We start from the raw sequence: 26,060 nt of genomic DNA, 5'->3' as shown, positions 1-26,060 counted from the left end.
TTTCCAAATTTTGCTGGCATATTGCATGCAGCACTTTCACAGCATCATCTTTTAGGATTTGAAATAGCTCAGCTGGAATTCCATCACCTCCACTAGCTTTGTTCAAAGTGATGCTTCCTAAGGCCTGCTTGACTTCGCACTCCAGGATGTCTGGCCCTAGGTGAGTGATCACACCGTCATGGTTATCTGGGTCATGAAGATCTCTTTTGTATAGTTCCTCTGTGTATTCTTGCCACCTCTTCTTAATATTTTCTGCTTCTGTTAGGCCCATACCATTTCTGTCCTTTATTGTGCCTATCTTTGATGAAATGCTCCCTTGGTATCTCTAATTTTCTCAAAGCAATCCCTAGTCTTCCCATTCTATTGTTTTCTTCTATTTCTTTGTATTGATGACTGAGGAAGGCTTTCTTTCTCCTTGCTATTCTTTGGAACTCTGCATTCAGATGGATTCAGATATCCTTCCTTTTCTTCTTTGCCTTTTGCTTCTCTTCTTTTCTCAGCTACATGTAAGACCTCCTCAAACAACCATTTTGCCTTTTTGCATTTCTTCTTGGGGATGGTTTTGATCACCACCCATTTTACAATGTTACAAACCTCCATCTATAGTTCTTCAGGGACTGTCTATCAGATCTAATCCCTTGAATCTATTTGTCACTTCCACTGTATAATTGTAAGAGATTTTATTTAGCTCATACCTGAATGGTCCAATGGTTTTCCCTACTTTCTTCAATTTAGGTCTGAATTTTGCAATAGGGAGTTCATGATCTGAGCCACAGTCAGCTCCCAGTCTTGTTTTTGCTGACTGTGTAGAGCTTTGCCTTCTTTGACTGCAAAGAATGAAATCAATCTGATTTCAGTATTGACCATCTGGTGATGTCCATGTGTCTCTTGCTTTACAGGCAGATTCTTTACCATTAGTGCCACCTGGGAAGCCCCCATTATAAGGGATAATAGAAAAGAATAACTAAATCACTTTTTCTTTATACCTGAAACTAGCATGACATTGTAAATCAACTATACGTTAGTTAAAAAAGAAGAGTAAGAGACACTAAAAGAGGAAGACAAAGCAATCAGTATGCAAACAGAGAATTCTGTAGCTTCAAACCTCATTCTTCAAAAATGGAGATATTAGGACATTCCCAGATAAACATAAACTGAGAGAATTTGTCACTAGTGAACTAACCAGTGCTTTTAAATTTAATCAAGAAAATGAATTAAAGATACCTAGATTGGAAATGAAGAAGTATAAGTATCTCTTTTTGCAGATGACATGATTATGTATATAGGTAGAAATCCACTATAAAATGATTATGAATAACAAGAAAATTAGCAAGTTTGCAGAATGTAAGATGTATATATAAAAATCACTTGTATTTCTGTGCAGTAGCAATGACCAATCTGAAAAAAAACTTAAAATGTAAATTTTAGGAGATGTTTGTTAACTTCTATAAAGAAAGATGTCCAAACTAACCTTTTGGCATTTTGAATATGTCCTTCCATTGCCTCTGGCTTCCATTTTTTCCTATTGAAAAAATCCATTGTTAATCTTATTGAAGATTCCTTGTGGGTAATCAGTTACTTTTCTTTTTCTACTTTTAAGGTCTAGATTTGGATGTCTTTGAGTTTTTTCTACTTGCAGTATACTGAGATTCTTTGAAATATAGATTCAAATTTTTCATCAAATTTGGGAAGTTTAGGGCCATTATTTCTTTAAATATTTGTCCCCTCTCCATCTGGGACTTCCATTATGTGTATGTTGATATCTTAATTTTCTATTTATTTTTCTTCTTAATTTCTGTTCCTCAGACTGGATAGTTTTAGCTGAACTATCCTGAAGTTTACTGATTGTTTTTTCTATCAGAGTCAAATGTTCTATTCTGGTGAATTAAAAAAAAAAAATGGTCATCTTAACTTTCAACTCTATAATTTCTAATTGGTTTTTTTGTTGTTGTTGTTAATATTCTTTTTTATGTAAGATATCCTCATACTTTCTCTAGTTCTCTAAACATGCTTTACTTTTGTTCTTTGAGCATGTGTGCAATAAATGAATTATACATCTAGAAAATGAGTCATTGTCTGGGCTTCCTCCAGGACGGTTTCTATTAAACCTTTTATTTCTTGTGCATGGGAAATAGTTTCCTGTTTCTTTGTGTATTTCAAATTTATTTATTTATTTATTTTTGGCTCCGTTGGCTCTTCACTGCTGTGCAGTCTTTACTTCAGTTGTGGCGGCTGGGGGCCACTATCTAGTTGTGATGTGCAGGCTCCTCATTGCAGTGGCTTCTCTTATTGCAGATCACAGGCTCTAGGGCACACGGGTTTCAGTGGTTGTGGCATATGAGCTCAGTAGTTGCAGCTCCTGGACTCTAGAGCATAGGCTCAATAGTTATGGAGCATGGGCTCAGTTGCTCCGTGGCATGTAGAATCTTCCCAGATCAAGGATTGAACCTGTGTCTTCTGCATCGGCAGACGGATTCTTCACCAATGAGCTGCCAGGGAAGCCCTCAAAATTTTGGGGTTGGAAACCTGGATGTTTTATGTTATGTAACATAATAGCTCTGAGAATCAGATTTCCACCCACCCTAGAGTTTATTATTGTTGTTGCTGCCGCTGGTTTGTTTAGTGGATTTTCTAGACTAACTATAAAGTCTGTATTCTTTGTCGCTTGCAGCCTCTGAAATCACTGCTCAGTTGCTTAATCATTAATTAATAACTGGACAGAGCTGTCCTTAAATGCCTTGAACCAGTCCATCTCCAAACCTCTGATGAAGGAGTCTGTGTATGTGTTGGGGCACCCCCTCACTGGTCTAGAAGTTTATAACTGCCTTAGCCTTTGCTTCATTCTTGTGCAGAGCCTCACGGTCAGCCGGAAGTGAGATATAATCACCTTCTTGGGTCTTTCCTGGGCACGCACATAGCCCGGCACAAGTATGTGGCCTTCTAGAGACTCAGGAATATATCATCACTTTTCAAAGCTCTCATAAACATATCATTCCACAGATTTTTATTGTAAGCCCTTTTCACCCTCTTGTTTGCCTCACTAACATTGCAACCTAGGGCAACTGTAATATTAAACACTTAACACTGATTTTTTTTTTTTTCCAATAAACACCATGGGGAGAGGGCTGTTCGCTCTGAGTGAGCTCTGAGTCAGTTCAAACAATGACAAATGCTGCAAGTGAGGCTTTTCCAGGGAGTTTCCAGACGGATCAGAGAAATACAGTTCTTTGTGCTCCAAACCTCCACTGCCCCCCAAGTGTTGCTAGTCTCCTGGTTGCTAGTTTGCACCATCACACTTGCTCTGGTTGCAAGCCTGTTGTCTTTTCAAGGCTGCCATGGAGTTGGGGAGAAAGGAGTGGGAATGGTTAGGTGAGAACACGATAAAACTCACTGTCCTGAATGATATTCAGTCATTTTTCTTGAGTAAGCATTCCTTGGACTGTTGTGAACCTTTGGCGATCTTCTAGGGTTCTAAAAACATTGACTTTTCCTATATCTGCCACTGTTCTTATTGTTCTTGTGGAGACAATTTTGAAAGGTCCTTACCGCACGATATTTATTTTTAATTAGTATTTTTCTCTTAGGCCAGATGAGATTAGAAACATATGAAACTTCCCAGTGCCCAATGAAGAGGGGGGGCAGATTGAGTTTGGATGAGGAGGCTCAACAGAAAGGAACTGGAGACAAAATTTGCCCATTTATATTTCTTTATTTAGTTTTTATTGTAGCAATGTAATATAGAAATAGCCATAGAGCGTATATAGGTGGCGCCTACATTAAAAAAAATTTATATAGCATTCTTTGAAGCTTTGCCATTTGGTTTTCTATTCCACTGCAGTTGCAGGGAAGGGAGAGTAAGCACATAGAAGATGGTGTAATACTAGGACAACTGATAGAATGTTTAAGTTTTAAAAAGTAGACGTAACAATCATCAGGTGCCAGTATAGCACACTACAACGCTCACTTTTCATAGGTTGTGAAAAGCTTTTCATAGCTAAGTCAAAATGAAAATGCTAATTTATTCTCTGTGTCCATTGCTTTTCAATATTAGAAATGTCTAATATTTTAGAAGGTTTTCTATCAAAAATCAATAAAATGTTTAATGTTTGATACTTAGAGTCATAGACTTCATTTACCTAGTGCATTTGTGGCCAAGAAATATATTTCCAAATGACATTGCTAATGGGATATTGCTATATAATTGGTGACAGATTCTGTTGAGTAGAAATATTCTGTAATAATTCAGCTCCAATGGCCCAAGGCTCTAGACTGGCCTTACCACCAGGCTGGCTCCTGTGAACCCAGCCTCCAAACCAGGTCCTGTGAAACCAGGCTCCCAGTCCACCCTACTCTTGGCTAAACTCTAGGACCCAGATGCCAGACCCACCTCAGTGATTGCCAATGCCGGGTCAGCCCCTGTGGACCCAACATTCAAGTTCACCCATGCAGGCATGACTTCACCGAAGGAAATTAATAAGGCTGCAAAGACTAGCCCTAAAGAAATAGAAATCTGTGTGCTTTCTGACAAAGTATTTACAATAATCCTCTTAAATTTAGGTAACCACAAGAAAACAAATGTAGACAACTAAATGAAATTAGAAAAACAATACATAAGCAAAATGAAAAATTCAACAAAGAAATAGAAGCCATTAAAAAACAAGCAAACTAAAGTCCTAGGGTCAAGGAATACAATAACTCAATTGAAGATTCATTGGAAAGCTTCATAGCTGACTCAACCAAGCAGAAGCAAGAATTGATTAACTAGAAAAAAGAGAGTCATTTGAAATCATCCAGTTAGAGAAGCAAAAAGAAGGGAGAATGAAAAAGAGTGAAAAAAACCTACATGAAACATGAGATACCATAAAAGAAACAAGCTACTCGTTGTTAAAGTCTCAGAAGAGAGGGATAAAGGGACTGAAAGCTTATTTAAAGAAATAATGAGTAAGAATTGTCCAATCGGGGGAGAGACTTGGATATCCATGTTCATGAAACTAATATATCACCCTAAAATTTCAGACCAAGGCACATTAAAAATCAAAACCCAAGAGAAAATTTTAAAAGCACCAAAAAAATAACAAAACTGCTCACAATAAGGGAAACCCCATAAGGCCATCATCAGATATTTTAGCATAAATTTTTCAGCCCAAGAGAGTGGGATGACATATAAAAGTGTGTGTGGGGTGGGGGGGAAACTCTGCCAACCAAGAATACTTTACTTTACTGTCTTTCAGAAACGAGGGAGAAATAAAAGTTGATAGAATTCATCACTAGACTTGCCTTACAAGAAATGCTGGAAGGGGCTCTTCAAGCTGAATTGAAAAGACACTAATTAGTAACATGAAAACATATGAAAATATAAACATAATGGTAAAGGTAAGTATATAGTCAAATTCAGAGCACTTTAGTACTTTAACATGGTGATGTGTTACCAGGCTTCCTTGGTAGCTCAGTGGTAAAGAATCTGCTTATCAATGCAGGAGATGTAAGTTTGATTCCTGGGTCAGGAAGATCCCCTGGAGAAGGAAATGGCTACTCACTCTAGTATTCTTGCCTAGGAAATTCTATGGACAGAGGAGCCTGGTGGGCTACAGTCCATGCGGTCACAAAAGAGTCAGACATGACTCGGCAACTAAACAACAATGACATGGTGATGTGATAATTGCTTAACTCTAGTCTAGAGTTTAAAGGACAAAAGTATTAAAAAATAACTATAGTTACAATATTTTGTTAATAGATACACAATATTAAAAGAGGCAAACGGTGATATCAAAAACATAAAATATGGGACAAGGAGTAAATGGGTAGAATTTTTGTATGTGATCAAAGTTAAGTTATCAGCTTAAAATAATCTGTTATATCATTAAGATATTCTATGTAAGTCTCATCGTAACCACAAAGTAAAAACTTGCAGGAGATACAGAAAAGATAAAGAGGAGAGAATCAAAGCATCGATTCCCAAGGAAAGTCAGGAGAAGAGAAGAAGGGGACAAAGGAACTACAGAATAGCCAGAAAGCAAGTTATTTTTTTCTTAAACTAAATTGACAAACTTTTAGCTAGCCACCTAAGAGTAAAGTTAGAATTTCCTAATAAATAAAATCAGAGATGAAAATGGAAACCTAACAGCAAGCACCGAAGAAATGTAAAAGATCATAAGAGACTACCATAGACATTTATATCCCAGCAAGCTGGATAACCTCGAAAAAGTTTTTAGAAATATACAATGAAGTGAGACTGAGTCATGGAGAAATGGAAACTTTGAACAGATCAATAACCATAAGGAAATTGAATTCGTAATCAAAAATTTTTCAACAAAGAAAATCCTGAGTCCAGATTGTTTCACTAGTGAATTCTACCAAATACTTAAAAATTAATGCCAATCCTTCTCAAATTCTTCTAAAAAAAATTGGAGAGGAAGGAACATTTCTACATTCATTTTACAAGGTCAACATTGCACTGATACCAAAGCCAGATTAAGGACACCACAAGGAAACTATAGACTAATATCCCTGATGAATATAGATGCAAAGAATCTCAACAACAAACAATAAAAGGATCACACACCATGTTCAAGTAGGATTATTCCTGGAATGCAAAGATAATTTAACATGTGCAAATCAATAAATGTGATACACCACATTCACAGAAGTTAAAAATCATATGACCAGGTGCAGGAAAAGCATTTGACAAAATTCAACATTCTTTAGATAAAGCACTCAACCAAATTGAGCATAAAAAAATGTACCTCAACATAATAAATGCCATATATAACAAAATCATAGCTAACATCATACTCAATGGTGAAAGCTTTAAATCTTTCTCACTAAAATCAGTGACATGACAAAGGTACCCACTTTTACCACTTCCATTCAACATAATACTGGAAGTCCTCTTCAGAGCAATTAGGCAAGGAAAAAAAATAAAAAGCATCCAAATTTGAGAGAAAGAAGTAAAAATTCCTGTTTGTAGATGATATGATCTTACATAGAGAAAAATCCTAGAGTCCACCAAAGAACTGTTGGAACTAAGCAACAAATTCACTAAAGTTGCAGAATACAAAATCACTATACAGGTATCAGTTGTGTTTCTATACACAAACAACAAAATATCTGAAAAAAACTTAAAAGATGCAATTTCATTTACAATAGTATCAAAACCAATAAAATACTTAGGAATAAATTTAACCAAGGAAGTGAAAGATCTGTACACTGAAAATTACAAGACATCAAAGAGAAAATTAAACAAGACACAAATAAATGGGAAAATATACCATGTTCATGGATCAGAAGAATTAGTATTATTAAAATGAACAAGCCACCTGCAGCCATGTATAGATCCAATGCAATCCCTATTAAAACTTCAATGGTATTTTTCACAAAAGCAGGTAAAAACACCTAAATTTTTTAAGGGCTACAGAAGAATTTGAATAGCCAAGGCAGTCCTGAGAAAGAAGAGCAAAGCTGGAGGCATATTTGCTGATTTAAGAGAAGAGAAGGTTCATATCAATGTATGACAAAACCCACTGAAAAAAAAATAAAATAAAAAAATAAAAATCCTTAAGTGAAAGTCAAAGAAAAAAAAAAAAGAGAGAAGAGAAGGGGATTTTTGTACACTGTCAGTGAAATGTAAGTTGTTTTGAAACCATCATTAAAAACAGTGTGGAGTTTCCTTAAAAAATTAAAGATGGAACTACCATATGATACAGCAGTCCTACTTCTGGGTATACAGACATCTGTCAGTATCTGTGGAGGATTAATTCCAGGACCCCTTGCATTTACCAAAATCCATGAATGCTCAAGTCCCATACTTAATTCTCTGTATCCATGGGTTTCAAATCTGTGGATTCAACGAACTTTGGGTGAATCTACAGTTGGTTGAATCTGCAGGTGCAGAACCCATAAATACAGAAGGCTTTTTGTATTTACTGAAAAAAGTCCATGTGAAAGTTCTAACCCAAGTTGTTCAAGGTCAACTATATATCCAAAGTAAATGAAATCACTGTCTCAAAGAGATATCTGTACTCCCAAGGCAGTTGGCAAGGCATGGAAAAACTTGTGTCCATCTATGGATGAATAGATAAAGATGTGGTATATATTCGCAATGGAATATTATTCAGTTATAAAAAAAGAAGAAAATTCTTTTAATGACAATATAGATAGACCTTGAGAGCATTATGCTAAATGAAATAAGTTAAAGACAAATACTATATGCTCTCATTTATATGTGGAATCTATAAAAACAAACTCATAGAAATAGAGAGTGGAATGGTGGTTACCTGGGGCTGTGGAGTAGAGAAAATGGAGATGTTGGCCAGAGGATATAAGCTTCTAAATATAGGATGAGTAAGTTTCTGGGCATCTAATATACAGCACAGTGACAATAATTAGCAATATTGTATTATGTATTTATAAGTTGTGAAGAGAGCAAATCTTAAATGTTATCACCACAAAAAAGATAATTATTTGAGGTGATGAATGTGTTGGTGGATTTATTAAGTCAACTTATTGTGGTAATTATTTCACAATATATATTGTATCGATTCATCACATTGTACACCTTAATTTTATATATGTTATATGCCAACTTTATCTCAGTGAAGTTGGGGGAAAAGAGAAATTATGTTAATAATTAAGGAGATTTGTGTAGGGTTTGTAATAGTACATTTCAATATTGGTTCATTAATTGTTACAAATGTACAATATTAGTCTAAGATCTGAACAATAGAAGAAACCATGTGTGGGGTATATGTGAACTCCCTATACTGTCTTTGCAACTTTTCTGTAAATATAAAAGGATCAACTACATTTGGCCCTTGAAAAATGAGGGGTTTGGGCACCAACCTTCCCCACAGTTGGAAATCCAAGTATAGCTTTACAGTTAGCCCCCTGTATTCATGGTTTTGCATTGGTGGATTCAACCACCGATTCAGCTGAGGATCATGTAGTATTATAGTATGTATTTAGTGAAAAAAAAATCTGATTATATGTGGACCCACATAGTTCAAACCCTTGTTGTCCAGGGTCAATTTATATTCTAAAATAAAAATTTTATTCAAACAACAGAAGAAAATATTTAAGATGACTGGATCCCATTTGAGTTACTAGTTCTTTCTTAGAGAAAAGGATTGATGTGCTAAGACTCCTAAATAAAAAATAATTCCTAGCTAGCTAGTCACATCCATAAATATTTCTATAGATATTTCTATCAATATCTTTTCAGTAGTGTTGAATCAAATTGCTATTAAAATAGCCATATAATACAAATGATCCTGGAGGATGGCATGGCACCCCACTCCAGCATTCTTGCCTGGAAAATCCCATGGACAGGGGAGCCTGGCGGGCTACAGTTCACAGTACTGCAGAGTCGGACACGATGAAGCAACTTAGCATGCGTGCATAATACAAATACAACTAGTCATTTTGATTAAAAGCGTGTTGTTTCTTTCTTTTCTCATTTATTTTTATTAGTTGGAGGCTAATTACTTTACAATATTGTAGTGGTTTTTGTCATACATTGACATGAATCAGCCATGGATTTACATGTATTCCCCATCCCGATCCCCCCTCCCACCTCCCTCTCCACCCGATCCCTCTGGGTCTTCCCAGTGCACCAGGCCCGAGCACTTGTCTCATGCATCCAACCTGGGCTGATGGTCTGTTTCACCCTAGATAATGTACATGTTTCGATGCTGTTCTCTCGAAACATCCCACCCTTGCCTTCTCCCAAAAGTGTGTTATTTCTTTACGCAGTGTCCTGGCTGGTTACAATGGTACCATTTTTGCATATGGACAAACAGGCAGTGGTAAGACGTTCACCATCACAGGAGGGGCGGAGCGCTACAGCGACAGAGGCATCATCCCAAGGACACTGTCATACATTTTTGAGCAATTACAAAAGGTATGAAGCTTTCAGTTCATTTTATGCTTGATACATTCAGCAGGAATTTACTGTGGGTGGAAAATTTATTGTGACATTTTATTGTATTATATATAAATGAGGAAATATTGTGTAGTAACTATGGCCATAATTTACATTTAAGGGAAGTTTGGGGTTTTGCTGAAAAGGTAGAAATCCAGAAGGTGCCTCATTTAAGTGATTCTGCTTCGACAAAGACTCAAAGGGAGTTCCTTCTCATACACCCATGGAGGTTAAAAGAACAGATAACATATTTTTCCAACTAATATCTTCTCTTTCTCATTAAGAAATTGAAAAATATCTTTTATTTTAGCTACTAAAGCAGTGAATAGGATAGTGTGGCTTTACCTTCTTCACACTTTTATGGGGAACCCAGAGAAATTTACCACAGTAAACATCCTATTGCAATTAATATTGTTATGAAGAGGAGTTTCGTATATATAGTATATGCATCATTTATTGTATAGTTCCAAATGCCTGTTTCTTTTTTTCTTTTTTTGAAGTAGCAAAGGATAGCTTTATTACTTTTGCTAGGCAGAGGGGAACACAGTGATTTGCTGCCTCAAAAAACTATGTCCCCCAAATACCTGTTTCTTTATCAAGATTTAACACAACTGACAGTGTAGGTATCTCTATCCTTATTTGATAACTGAGAAAACTGACAATCAGGTTGGCTTTATTTTGCTGGTTGTTTTAAAACAAATCCTACACAATGAGTCACTTAAATTTTCTGGGTTTCAGTTCTCCCTCTGAAAATAGGGACTACATTATACTAGACAATCTCTGGCATCTCTGCTAGTTCCAGCACTTCTTTGGTTGTATCAGTTCTGTGTAACAAATGGCCTAACTGGGTCACTGTAACAGTGTTTCCAAAATTTCTCCACTGTATACTGCTTGCATTTTGAGTTGCAAAGATGAGACTTGCTGAGATATGCATAATTCTAATTTCCACCCATAAAGTAGCAATTATCCATTAGTTCAGCTCATCTCTCCCTAGCGCAGACATGCCAGCTCTGCATGCCAGAAAATTTGGGAAGGAAAGGATTGAGTATAATATATATGTTGAATCCAAATTCTTCCTTTTCATTTACTCATTTATTTCTGACATTAGCAGTTTTGTTTTGTTCCCAGATCTCACAAACTGGGAATATAATTTCTAGTAGTTTTTGTTGCTTAATGTAGGAGTGTGCTGTCTTGGGGAAATCAGTGAAGTGGTGCAGGCCAACCTGGGTCTACGTGCACCGCTTAACAGGGTGTGGACTTGGGCAGTTGCTCAACGTCTCAGCCTTGTGGGGTAGCTTTGAGAGTTGAATATACTGTATTTAAAGATACTGTCCAGTTCCTGGCACATAGGCAGTGCTCAAAACATGATAGTTATTACTACAACCATTAATGTCTTCTGGCCAATTGACTTCTGACCTATTTCAAAGAACCCTTTGAAACTTAGAATGAATGGAGCTAATCCCCTAATTAAGTTAAACAAAATAAATTCTTTCCTAATAGAAAATATATTTGTCTTTAAATTTCATCTGTGGTTACCAAAATACAGTTTTTAAAGTCTAAATATCTCCCAAGTACCTACCATCTATTGGGTTCATTGTTTTATATCTGTCATTGACGTCACTCCAAACCTCATTTCATTCTGAATGATTCTAAATAACCTCCTGGACTTGGAGGGACCCCATCAGACCAATGTAAAACCAGGACAACTCCTTGTAAATGAACAGATTAACAGGATGGGGCACAACGCATTTGTTACAAACCGACTGAACTGTGGCAGAATGAGTCAGAGGCAGCTTTGAAATTCTTCATAAAGTTTGTCCTCACTTCTTAGCTGAAAAATGCTGACAGGTACTCAGCTGCCCCCAGTTGATTGCTTTATAAGTCACATGCTCTCCAGACTCCTTAAAGGAAACATTTGACTTATGCAAAGTATTTATCTCAAGATAAACTAAGAACTAGTGCATACTGGGTGCTAAAATGCCTGTGAGTGGGTGATAGTACATTTGCAAAGATTTTCAAAGATGAAAATTGATTTCATTTATTTTAGAAATCACCGCTCATTATTTTTGAGTATTGTGAGGCTCATACTTGTTTTGGGGCAGAAGAAAAGGCTATCTGCAGGGAACATGTGTGTTACATTACAGTCTGGCAGTCCTAAACAGTAAAAAAAGGAGTAATAAGGAAAGGTAGCTGCCACATAGCTCAGTGAATTTTAAGTGTGTATTCCAAGAAAAGCCCAGAAAACGCAGAAGCTGGAGGAGCCAAAGGAATTATCCCTATCATCTCAGGGCAATGGACTTGCCATTTTCCTGACTTTTTTATGATTTCTTCTAGTTTCTGGAAGAAGAGAGTTTCTCCCCTGCTGATGAACATACAGTTTGACTGTTCTTTTTGCCTTTCTTTTCCTTTCCTTCTGTGTTCACATTACTGAATTCTCTGTTTGGAGGCTTTCAGAAATAAAAATAATAACAACAGCAGCAGCAATGATTTATTGGTGACTATTAACATTTATCGGTGCCTAGCATTGTTGTTAGGATTTAAAATACAGAAACTTATATCTCCATTACAGTAGTTCTGCAAATAAAGGTTATTATCCCAGATTTTGTGATTAAACAACTGAGGTTAAGGGCGCAGGATCACTCAGTTATAAAGGTAGATCCACTGCTCTAACCCAGCTTTGTCTGATGCTGAGACGAATTCATATTTGTATGCTAAAATCTCAAGCCATAATCAATGGGACATGTCAGATATGTTCAGATAAGTTTTAGAAATATGTTGTTTCAGACAGGATCTCAGGACGTTGCTGAGTGACTCCCCTTGGATTTTTAACTTGCTCTAAGAATCTTTCAGGGATGGACAGCATGTACGTTGATCATGGAACACTTTTTTCCACAAGTATTTTAAGTGGTATTTTAGGAAACATTGGATTAGACTAAAGTCCACTCAGACTGTCTCTAGTATTTGTAGTCTGTTGTTTCCTGCACTAATGTAAACTATAACCTCCTAAATTATGTTGATATGATGCCTTTACTAAATGAGGACACTAATATAATTGATAGATCATTTGTCAGAGTTAGCAGCCAGCGTCACCTGCATCAACAAGATTTCCAGCACTTGGTTGGGAGAAGTTGCTTAGTAGAGATTCAATCCATGCTGTCACTTTTGCAGAACACCAGACATGGAATTTCAGCTGTAGTTTGAGTATCTCACTTATAGCCATGTGCTAGCTGAGAACTGCCTTAATTTTTCATGTATTATTTCATTTTTATGAAGTAATAGTATCTTTATGTGGATAGTTTGGGCCATTTTAGGGCCAGAAAATCATATTAATTTTAACCTGAAGAACACAGAGTCCTTATCCAACTTCCTCACTTCAGTTGGTGTGGAACAGAGGCCTGACCTGGTATCGGCTCAGAGTTGCTAGGACCAGGATTCCAGATTTGGATTTGCAGGCCACTATTCTTTTCCCATCTTCTCCTTCTTCGAATAATACCCGTCAAATGGGTTTTCTTGAATATAAAAGAGAGTCCTGTCTATGAATATCCATTCTGACAATCTGCCGACCTTCTTGCCATAAGACACAAATATGTTCTCCTCTTATGAGTAGCAAGCAGGACTCTTAATATTTGCAGAAATGGAAGCATTTCTGTCTTGGGGGAAAACAAGAAGAGGTGCTCTTTTTGATACTTTGTGTTGAAAAACAGACCTTGGATTTTTCTTGAGACCGGAAAAAAAAAATCCCTGTTTCATTCCATCTCAGAGGGAGTGAGTTCTTTCTGTCTGTTGGCAGAACTGGGACTAGGACCAGTCACCTTGACTTTTATCTTGATTACATTGATGCCTGTATCATTGCATCTCAGTAATGACTCATAGAAAAGGCCTTTCTCTAATCAATAACTGAATATCTCTAATTTGCCACTTGGGCAAGGAAAATTAATCCAACAGGTAAGGTATAAGTGAAGTAGGAAACGGCAACCCACTCCAGTATTCTTGCCTGGAACATCCCATGAACAGAGGATCCTGATGGCCTACAGATTATGGGGTCGCAAAGAATCAGACATGACTGAGCAATTGAGCATGCAAGGTATAAGTAGTGAACTGTTAATGCCCATCTTACTGTTATCCCCTGGAATTCACTTTCGATATCTATTTACTGCTATGTTATCTGTCATTGGAAATTTGAATATTAGAAAAGTTAAAAAGAAATTACGACTGAAGATGGAAATTCTTTGGCTACTGAAGTTTTTAAACTGAAATAACAATTCTGTGTTCTTTTTTTTTTTTTTTCTGTCTGAAAGTAGAAAATAGTGTTTTATACAGTTCTGCAACCAAGTTGGCCCATTTCAAGTGTATATTGACTTTTTACATGTAACGTGGAAACAATAAAAAATAACAGACTGAAGTTGCTTGTAATCATGGATGTTGGCCATCTTTAAAAAAAAAAAAAAGCTTCATGCATATGGTAACTGGCAACTTGAAAGTGTCACGAACTGAAAATGAAAAACATGCAAAGTGAGAGAGTGAAGGAGAGAAGCTGTAAGGAAACTAAAGATAAATGTGTTCATCTCTCTCTAAGCTGAGTCATGATTTATAGCCATTTAATAACATCTTTCCCTTTCCCAATCAGGACAGCAGCAAAATATATACAACGCACATTTCCTATTTGGAAATCTACAATGAATGTGGTTATGATCTTTTGGATCCAAGACATGAAGCCTCCAGTTTGGAAGATTTGCCGTGAGTAGCAGAACAACAAAGAGTGGGGGAAAATTACTTTCAGATGTTCCCTTCAATTGTTTTCTTTGAAACTTTGTATGTTTCTGGTCTCAATCATAATTAACAAATACTGGATAACAGAATCTTTTTGTAGTGTAGTGGATTTTTTTTTCCAGTTATGACAAATAGACAGTAGTGATGGGACCTAAAATTGCTTGAAACTCCATTCTTGAAACGATCTCTCTTGGAGTTGGTACAAGCGGATGCAGTGAATGTTCTCAGAGACTGGGTACCAGGAGGACTGATGGGCTGTGACAACTCCGCTTTACTCCCGCCACGTGAAATGAGACCATTTTACTCCTCCGACTGTGGCCTTTGTCTGAGGAAGGTATTCAAATTAGCAATAAAAGAATCTGAAAGAGAGAAAGTAAAAGTTTAGTTAGTGTTAGTCACTCAGTCGTGTCTGACTCTTTGCGACCCCCTGGACTGTAGCCCGCCAGGCTCCTCTTTCCAGGGAATTCTCCAGGCAAGAATACTGGAGTGGGTTGCCAAGCCCTCCTCCAGGGGATCTTCCCGACCCAGGGATCAAATGCCAGTCTCCTGCATTGCAGGCAGAGTCTTTACCATCAGGGTCACCAGGGAAGAGAGAAAATAAAACTTTGTTTTCCCCAACTGCTTCCCTACAGTCACTGACTAACATTGACATGCTTTTGGTCAGATTGGCACTGATTGTTTCATAACTGAAATAGAAATAGAGTCTTCAGAGCTTATCTCTCATAATGGAATAAGATTGGCACTGATTGTTTCATAACTGAAATAGAAATAGAGTCTTCAGAACTTATCTCATAATGGAATAAGTTACTCTGTAAGTGTATATGTAATATTCCTCACTGTTTGCTTAAATATTTGCCTAAGTTATACCTATATTTAGTAATAATTCATATACTTTTGTCCAGACATCTTTAGAGTGTTGGTAGAGCCAAGAAAATGTATCATGATATTTTTCTTATTAACTATTCTAAGACAGTTTAAACTATATGTTAATCCTCTACCAAAAAGGTCAACAGCCATTTGCTTATTTTAATTTGCAAAGGAAACAAGAAGAGATAATAAAACATATATATATATAAAGAATATATGTAAAACATATATATTCTTCTGTAAATATTGATTAAGAGTTTTTACATCTCATCTTTTAGGAAAGGGGATTATTGTTGGTACTCTTAATATTTGTATAAAAATTAAGAGAAAGGAAAGACTACTGACTCCATGGGAGAAATTGCCCTTAAAGAAATCATTGGAATTAAGTTTACAAAAAGGAAACACTTTCCTCACAGAAAGGATAGAAACAATAGCATTTAAGACAGAAAAGCTATGTGTTGAGGAGTCATGTGAAGTGAAAGCAGCAAGGCCAACTGAAGCCAGCCTTTGGGGGACGTGAAGGACAGGTTTTTGGTGTGAGATTGATCTTTATTCTAATAGGCTTCTTAATTAGTTTTCTAGCCTCCAGTCTAATCTGTATACCTCTAGGATAACTCTTGCATTCCAGGTGACGCTAGTGGTAAAGAAGCCGCCTGCCAATGCAGGAGACATAAGAGATGTGGGTTCAATACCTGGGTGGGGAAGATCTCCTGGAGGAGGGCGTGGCAACCCACTCCAGTATCCTTGCCTGGAGAATCCCCATGGACAGAGGAGCCCGGCGGGCTACAGTCCATGGGGTCGCAAAGAGTCGGATGTGACTCAAGTGACTGAGCAAGCATGCAAGATTGCTTTTAACAAGCCATGTCTACACAGAAGAGCTTGAAGCATGTTTAGTAATAAATCCAGAAATGAAGGGCTTGACTGTGATGAACATGGAGGAGAGAGAAATCTGAGAGATGTCCAATAAATAAATAGGAGGAAAGAAGGAAAGGAAGGAAGAGAGAGAGAGAGGAAGATAGAAGAGAGGTAGATTCTGCCTCCCACCTTGGGTCTGACTGGTTCTGCCGAGAAGGTGAATCCCAGAGGTTACGGCTCTGTTCGTTTTGCTGGCTGAAGAGAGGAAGCTCAGAAAGCTAGGACTTGCCCAGGGTTTCAAAACTACTCAGTTAGTGGTAGAATAAGGATTAAAAACCAGATACTCTCACCCTCATGCCAGAATAGCAAAAATAGCTTCAAGGTTTTACCACAGGACCTAGAGAATTAAGGCGTCATTGACCTAAAAGGGAGACTTCCATTAGAAAACTTGTGCAGGAAGGAGGTAGTGGTGAGTTTCACAGGTGTACCTTGGAGCCTGAGAACACCGCCCCAGATGTGCGCATTTGCAGGACATTCCACGGAGGTAGGGCGTATGCCTTCCTTGCGCTGGTAGTCTCTTTCCCACCTAGGCTGAAGTAACTCCTTGAAATTTTTAACAATTGTCTGTTAAGTTGAAACCATGGAGGAGACTCTTGGAGGATGAGAATGTGTAGGGAAAACAGCATGAGCTCTGTGAGTCTGAGTCTAACTGACATAATTAGGTGCGGTCTCACTGTGGGACAACCAAGGAGTGAGAAGAGCCCTTTGAGCTCCAAGAGAGGTGATGTGATCTGGAGGAAAGAGCACTTGATGAGAAGGCAGGAAATTTGGGTTCTAGTCCCAAACCTGCAATCTTAAACCATTTTATTTTCCACTTTCCTGATTTCTCTTTGTTTGTAAAATGTGGGCATTGGATTATATAATATTTAACAACCATCCAACCTCCAGTGTCTAAAGTTCAGAGATTAGTGATCTCATAGGGTGGTAGAATTTATTTGGTGGTTCTTCTCCCCTTCACAGAATAATAAGAAGGGCTCTAGGTACTTTCTGTTGTCCTACTAGAAAATACCCTTAGGCCTCTTGAGAGCAAGGGAAAGGCTTAATTCCCTCTGTGCCTCTCCTTCTCGCAGCATGCCTGGCATTTAGCTGTGGTTCTCAGTGTTGGTGGGGTTGTCTGTATAGCTGGTGCCAGCTTCCTGTCTAAAACTGCAGTTCCTTCTTTGGTAGCTCTGTCTTCTTGCTGGAGAAGGAGTTCCCTGACTCAAGTCCGAAGTGCCCTCAGTTACAAAACAGATGTTTTTAATGAACTACCCCACACCCCACCCCACCCCCCCATGCACACACGCACCCACAATAGTGGTCTGAAAGTTTCTTATGTTTCAGACTATAATTACATGACAACAAATCTCATTAAAATAAAAATGAGAAGAGTCTCATTAAGAAAGGAGATTCCCATATCCCAAGACTGTATCCTGTGTACTTCAGATGTGTTCAGTAGTGTAAAATCCCAGAACAGCTCAGAGCTGTGTCGTCTTTTGGTGTGGGGATAATGGGATTTGACTGGTATTGAGTCTGCTAGTTTTCTGGGGATTTTGAAGGTTTTACCTTTTACTAAGATGATAAAGCAATTCTTTATAATGGGATGTGACTTTTGTTGTACCTGGATTGGATTAAGAGTGGATGCACTCTTAATCTGGTTTCACACTCTTGAAGCAGAACAGGCTCTAACTCTGAAATCCTGTCTGTCTGGTTGACTGGCTGTATTTGTTGTAAGCAGAAATGTCCCAAATACTCTGAGTATCATTCAAAAATACTAGGCAAGATGTCTGTTGACCTTGGTTCTCTCCCGAAGTCATCCATTTGAGGGACAATGACAATACACACTTTTGATCCCTTCCATATTCTTATACTTGGGTTAACCATGTGACATAGAATTCAAGGTTATTTTGATAAGGCACAATAATAGCATCAGTAATAGGTTCCTTACCACTGAGCAACATAGCTTCCCCCCAGCTCACCTGATGAACACCCACCCTTGCTCTTCGCACACGTACTTTGCCTTTCTGTTTCTTTTTCCTCTTATATTCTAACAGGTTCCACCTCTCTGCTCTTGCAGAAGCATTTACAAGCCTGTTGACTTCCTGTGAACTTTGTATATATACTGTCAGGGCACCAGGCTAAAGTCAATCACTTTTTGCAATTATTGCTCTCGTCATTTGGCAATGAGATTTTTAGATACAAGACCAAAGGTATGACCTGTGAAAGAATAAAACAGGTAAGTTGAATTCATTAAAATTAAAAATATTGGCTCTCTGAAAGGCACTGTCAGTAGTATAAAAAGACAAACCAGAGACTCAGAGAAGTTATTTACCAAACACATATCTAATAAAGGACTTGTATTCAAAGCATTCAAAGAACTCTTAACATGCAACTATAAGTAAACAATTCAGTTAAGAAGTGAGGAAGAAATCTGAAGAGACATTTCACCAAAGAAGATATATAGATGGTAAATAAGTATATGAAAAGATGGTCAACATCATCTGTCACTGAAGAATTGTTAGTTAAAACACAAGATACCACTACACATTTTTTAAAACTGTTAAACTAACAATATCAAATCAAATCAAATGCTGACAGAAGTATCAAATGCTGACAAGAATGCTGACAAAAATGCTGGTGGGAAAGCAGAATAGAATGGCCACTCTGAAAGACAGTTTCTAATTTCTTACAAAATTAAGCATAAGTCTTACCATATGATCCAGCAATCACACCCCTTGGTATTTAACTAAATGAGGTGAAAATTTATGACAGCACAAAAACCTACCCACACATGGATATAGCAGCCTTATTCATAATTACCAAAAGCCAAAAGTAACCAAGATATTTCTCAATAGGCAAATAGAAAAACAGTGGTACATCCATGTAGTGGAATATTATTTGGCAATAAAAATAAATGAGCTATTAAACCATAGAAAGACATGGAGGAACATTAAATGTATAGTGCTAAGTGCAGAAGCCAGCATGAAAAGCCTACACACTCTATGAATCCAACTGTATGACATTCTGGAAGAGGCAGAACTATAGATACAGTAGAAATATCAGTGTTTGCCAGTGGTTGAGGAGGGTTGCCAGGGGTAGAGGGATGAATAAGTGAAGCACAGATGATTTGGGGGACAGTGAAACTATTAGATTTGATAATGTAATGGTAGGCACATAACTCCATGCATTTGTCCAAACTCACAGAATTTGCAACACAAAGAGCGAGCCCTGATGTAAACTATGGATCTTCAGTTTAATAAAATGACAATAACAGAAAGGAATGAACTGTTGATACACTTAACAACTTGGATGAATCTCCAGGGAATTATGCTGAGCAGGAAAAAAAGCCAATTCCAAAAGATAATATGCTTTGCCATTTCATTTATATAATGTTCATTAATTGGCAGAGTTATAGAAGTAAGTAACAGATCAGTGGCTGACAGGAGTTAGGGTGGGAAGGGGGAATGGTTATATGAGTCCAGTGATGCATCCTTGTGGTGATGGACTCTCCTGTGTCTTGACTGTGATGGTAGATATACAAACTATCAAAATGCATAGAACTAGAGCACTTATATATAGGTGAGCAAAAGCAAAACTGGAACATCTGAATTAAATCAGTGAACTGTATCAATTTCAAGGTCCTGGTTGTGATTCTTTAATATCATTTTATAAGATGTTACTCGGAGAAGGCAATGGCACCCCACTCCAGTACTCTTGCCTGGAAAATCCCATGGATGAAGGAGCCTGGTAGGCTGCGGTCCATGGGGTCGCTAAGAGTCGGATACGACTGAGTGACTTCACTTTCACTTTTCACTCTCATGCATTGGAGAAGGAAATGGGAACCCACTCCAGTGTTCTTGCCTGGACAGTCCCAAGGATGGGGGAGCCTGGTGGGCTGCTGTCTGTGGGGTCGCACAGAGTCGGACACGACTGAAGTGACTTAGCAGATAAGATGTTACCATTGCAAAACACTGGGTAATGGGTACATGGGAACTCTGCATTATTTCTTACAGCTGCTTGTAAATCTACAATGATCACAAAGTGTAATTTTAATTTAAAACAGTAAGTGGCTATATTTTTATCTATAGACATATATATGCTTATGCACAGATGTGTAGTAGAGCTATTCTGCATTTAGTAATTTAAATGAAAATAGAACTACTTCTTTTGAGAGCTCCTTATGTCATATGCTATAAAGGGAGTATAGTTAAAATCTAAGTATGTCTCATGAAGTAAAACAGTATAACTGCTGGTCTTAACCATAGGGAAAATAGTCACCTTACTTTAGTGTAATTTTAGTATTCCTAAATACGGATGCATATTCCATTTAAGGTTCCAAAGACAGTCATGGTTATTACTGTTAAAAAAAAAAAAGTAAATTCTAGCATTCAGTATTGAAGTCTTGGCTATGTTGTGTGTTTTTTAAATAATTTGTCATCAAAAGAAAAAAAAACTGACATATTAAATTTAAATTCATGACATTTCTAATACCTACTGGATACAAAACTCTGCTAAGTGCCACAGGAGTTACAAAAAGTCTCTGCCTTTGTGGTTTACAGCCTAGTCATATGGATTTAGCAAACAGTTATTGAGATCCAACTTGGTTCCACACACTCTGCTAGGCACTGAATTTCCTGGTTCCCATCAGCCTCCAGAGGGAATGTGTTAATTTCTTCCTCCCTGCAGTCACAGATAGGCCTGGTCAGGATGTTTCCTGTGAGCTAAACAAAGGTATTTTAGCTTAATGTTTATCACCTGGGAAACAGTGTTCCCAGCGAGATGGAAGATTACGATCTAAGCTTATAGGCAGCATCCCTTTAGTGATTAATTTGTAATAGAATACAAAAAGTTCTTCCCTATTACATCATAATCTGTGTTTTTATGGATGACTAAAGTAAGGGTCACAGAGATTGTGTGATATTTACCCAAGATGCCGTGTACTGGCAAGAGATAGGATATCAGCCTCAGTCAGCCAGACCTTACAACTGGGGGTGATGATGGTGCTCTTCTTGCCTGGACAACCCAGGCTTATCTTGGTTCTCCATCTGAGCTCTGGGAAGACTGTGATTTCTGAGCATCTTCAGGCCCCGGGAGGCTCTTGTGTGAGTCAAAGCTTTGAGTCCAGTGCAGTTCTCTCTGTTATGTGTCAGACGCTCTGCAGGGGAGCTGAGAGCACCTGCTCCTGACTCAGAAGGCTCTAGTCAAGTAGAACAGACTTGTAAACTGATCATTTCCTCAAACACAAATTCCCTCAACTTGCTGCCTCCCACCCTTTTCCCCCCATCACTTCCATTCCTCTAGTCTCAGGAAACTCTGTCCTTTTGAAAACCGGTCCTTTCACTTACGCTGTGGACACTCCTTGCATCAGTACCAAATATGCTTTGTTTGGTCTACACATTTTATGTTTAAAATTTGTAAAGTCAGTGCCTTTAGATGAAGCAGGCTGCCTTCAGTTCTTACACCTACCTACTGCATTACACTTTTCTTTTGCGTCATTTTCTGGCCCCATTTAGCATTTGAGATTCCTAGACCTGTACACATAGATCTCAAAGTTAAAACTAACTCCACCCTTCTCTTTTACTGAGTCAATTACTGACACGTGTGGGAGGTGACCTCTTGAGAAGCTGGAGCTTCTGTCCTGCGGGATTATCTGAACAAGTGACCAGTGATGGTCAGTTATACTCTGTGTCCTCCATGGATTGGCCAGGCTCTGTGTTCCTGGAAAAAAGGAACATTGCCAATGACCGTTGTAGAGGAATAGAGAAGCTTTCTAGCCTGAAAAATGAGGAAGCCTGTCTGCTAGAGTAATAACAAGGGGGAGGCTGCTTTTCCCTACTCTGAATGGCCAATTGGAAGAGATCGTTCTCAGTATCAGAAATGTCTTAGATAGAACGTTGTCTTAGTCACCTTGGCTACCATAACAAAATACCATAGCCTGGGAGACTTAAACAATAGACGCTCATCTATCACTGTTCTGGAGTCTGCAGTTCAGCATTTGTATTTTGGGGAAAGGGGCACAAACATTCAGTTCGTAAGAGAGGTGCTTTCACCGTCAGTTGCTTAATATGTGATGAGTAGAACTATGGGAGAAATAGCTGCAGTATTTTCACTCATACATTAGGAATGTAGATTCTGGGGGAATTTAGTCACATGAGATTAATTATTGACATGTAAAACGTGTCACCACAGTCTATTCCATTTTCCTTGTAAATAAATGCATATAATTTCTTTTCCTGAGATTAAGAGGTAAAATGCACTTTTAAAATTATGTACTGGTATGGATGGATTTTTTTTTTTTTAATTTACTGTCCAGGTGCTCTTCATAATTGTTGTCTGATTGTTTGATTTATTCTGATACTACATTATGTTTTTTGAGATCTCTTCTAAATTTTGAGCATATAAAGAAAAACCATAAGTTACCTAAAAGAATTTTGAATAATTTAGGCTTGCCAGGTCACTTTTTCTGCCCTGCAGATGAATACATAGATTTGGAAACACTTCTAAGTCTTACAGCTCTACTAGTAGAGAAAAAAAGCATTACAACCTTTTGAGAGTGTCAATATCATATATACGAAGCATTCACTATGTTGCAAGAATTTCAGTGAGCTCTTTTCAGGCATTATTAAGAATTTAAACTGTATTCTTATCTTCACTAACCGTTTAGTTGGAAAATGTAACATGCCCATGAAATACCTCAGGAGTCCTCTGTAAAACACAACTCCTCAACTATACAGTTATTATAATAATGTCTGTAAATGCAAAAAAAGGCATAGTTTGAAGCTGTAGTAGTTTTCTGAATAGAGCCCATATCAGCCAATAATTTTCTGTCACAGCTCACTTCAGCTCCCTCACACCAGTGTCTTTGCCCCCATGACCCTCATGATGTCCTAATTTTGCTGGCATGTGCCAAGGCCAGAGTCTGACCAAACCACAAACTGACAAGTGTGGTCAAGGCAGGAGAAGTGCTGAGCCCTCCTAGAGAGAGTGCATGTGGGGAAGAGCCTTTAGGATGAAATCTCGGTGAGTGAAGGGAAGAGGCTCCATCAGGTGGCTAGAGCGATCACTTGGACCAGGTGACTAGGGTCACGGGTAGCATATTATCTCCCGGCTCTGAAACTTCCATAGCAGTTACAGCCTGGGTATCCATAGCAGTTTATCCAATTACACTGGACGTTGTGTTTTCAGATCAAGTTCTAGGGTAGTCGAAGATGTTTTACAAAATCAAAGCCAGTGATTATGAACCAGAGCTCAGACAGAGGCTCTTCAGGCTGGCTGACGACCTGTTGTCTTTCGGTACTTACCTAACTGAATCTAAGAAGCAAGCCCCAGGAATCTCCCAGGTAGAAGAAATAATGGCAACATTGATCTCTTTTATGATAGCAAAAATAAAAGGTGAAATACTCAGGAAACTTTCAGAGATTTGTGAAGTTAATAGTACAGCGTGGGGTGAGAAATAAAAGAAGACGAAGGTAAATGAAACTATTCTGAATGAGAAGTGTGACCACTTTCAAGAGGGCAGGTCTTCCCATGTTGTTGTAAAAGTTCAATGAAATTCCAAGCAAAACATGAGAGACTTTTAAAAAATGATATTATTCCGGAGTTTATCCGAAAAGATAAACAACCAAGAAGAACAAAGTAATGTTTGAAAAATAGAGAAATGAGGGTGAGCTGGTGACACTGTATGCTGAAATGAGGTAAAAACCCTAATAATGAAATCACATTATACCGCGTGAAAATTATACAGGTGAAGAACAGATAAACCAGAATCAGACCCTGTACTGTGTTACTATTTAATGTAGACAGAGGGAAGAGTTATTCAGTCAATGATACTGGACATTTCTGTTAGTGAATCAACTAATAACTGTAACAGCAGTCCAATTTACTGTGGCTTAACCAAACAGTCGGAGAAGGCAATGGCACCCCACTCCAGTCCCATGGACGGAGGAGCCTGGTGGGCTACTGTCTATGGGGTCGCACAGAGTCGGACACGACTGAAGCGACTTAGCAGCAGCAGCAGCAGCAACCAAACAGTTCCTTCCTTCTCCATCATCTGCTGGAGCACTGGAAAGGCTCTGTAGATGGCAGCCAGGGCTGCCTCCGAAGCTTCAGGAGGTCTTAGGGGCTTCCTTGTGTCTTTCTGCAGAGCCATCTCCGCAGGTGACTTCAGTCTGCAAAACGCCTGAGTTACCTTCCGCACCACACCCACTTTCCTGGAAGAGAAAAGGAAAAAAAAAAAAATCATTGGTTGAAGCTGCCCTTTTAACAGTCTTCCCAGAAGTTCTACCCATTGATTTTCACTTACTTATCACTGACCTGAATCATGTCACATGGCCAGCTGTGGTTGCAAGGGAGTCAGGGAAAGACTAGTATTTTTTTTAAAAAATTCCCTGAACAAAATCAGAGCCAAATAGGGTGGAAAGGGACATCAGAACCCATACAGGCAACCTGCACTGTGAGCCACACTTAGTTATTTAGGGGAAGAATCCGTCCATGTAGACCCCCCCCCATTCCTTTCCTTGCTCCTGTATCCAGAAATAGTCAAAGGAAAATAGCATCATTAATATTGAGTGGGATAATAATATGTATACACTTATAATTTTACCACAAGTCTGCAAAATATTCATAAGAAAATTGAGGAATTATATCAATATATTTATCATTGTTGTCAACTTAAGAAAATGCAAATGTGAGAGTTGTGAGTTAAGCTTTATTTGGGGCAAAATGAGGGCGGCAACCTGGGAGACAGCTCCTCAGATAGCTCTGAGAAGCCGCTCCAAGGAGGCGGGGGCGGGGGTGGGGGTGGGGGTGGTGAAAGATCAGTATATGAGTGATTTTGGTGAAGGGGGAATACATACAATCAAGCACATATTTTTCCCAGAAGTTTTCTCCTAGTCTTGTGATGCTTTTGCTAGTCAGGAGGAACACTCGTCACCATGAAGGATTTTGGTGCTTTCCTAGATGTGAGGAGATACAAAAATTGAGATCATAAAATCAGCTCCTGAAAATATCTAGCTGAAGGCCTGTCCTGCCAGTTTTTCCATTTCTACTCTCCACCCTGAACTCTTCTCGGGGGGGTGGTGCTGAAGGTCAGCAGCTACAGCAGCTCATGATTTAATCATCGTAGAGGTAGAGGACACGTGCCCATGGCAAGTGTCAATTTGCTGTTGACATTGTCCTTGTGATGGGACTCTTTTAAAATTCTTCCTACTCTTAAAATTTTCAAACTTTTTTTTACAAGAAGCATGTATTACTTTTATACTTGGAAAAATAATAAAGTTTATATTAAAATGAAAGTAATAAAAGTGAATAAACTCAGAACTTGTAAAATGCCATTGAGTAAACTTAGAGGTGTATAAAGCTATTTACTTGGCAGAGGAAATGCTATGTTTTCCCAAAATTACAAATCCATTGCCTCTAGTTCTATTTATTTCTGTAATTTCCCCAAATGTGGAAAACTTGAGCACATAATTTGTGATACTGAAACTATAAACTCTGAACTAGAAAGCAAGTATTAGTGAAAATGGGAGGAAAATGATTTTCCTTGGGAAAAAAAGGTTGGTAGCACTGAAGAAGATAAATTTTAGTGTATGGCTTTGTAATTACCATATGGATT

At 38.1% G+C, this 26,060-nt stretch overlaps 1 protein-coding gene across 1 annotated transcript in view; it reads left to right on the top strand.

Moving 5' to 3' along the window:
* KIF6 (kinesin family member 6) overlaps positions 1-26,060 on the top strand; it is a 396,116-nt gene that overhangs the window by 80,165 nt on the left and 289,891 nt on the right. The window contains exons 4-5 of the mRNA XM_065913300.1: positions 9,748-9,895; positions 14,544-14,653. Coding sequence (XP_065769372.1) covers positions 9,748-9,895; positions 14,544-14,653 — 258 coding nt within the window. The remainder of the gene's footprint in view (positions 1-9,747; positions 9,896-14,543; positions 14,654-26,060) is intronic.

This window comes from Muntiacus reevesi, chromosome 20, assembly GCF_963930625.1.
Source record: "Muntiacus reevesi chromosome 20, mMunRee1.1, whole genome shotgun sequence".
Lineage (NCBI taxonomy): Eukaryota > Metazoa > Chordata > Mammalia > Artiodactyla > Cervidae > Muntiacus > Muntiacus reevesi.
This window is presented reverse-complemented; position numbering and strand designations above follow the sequence as displayed.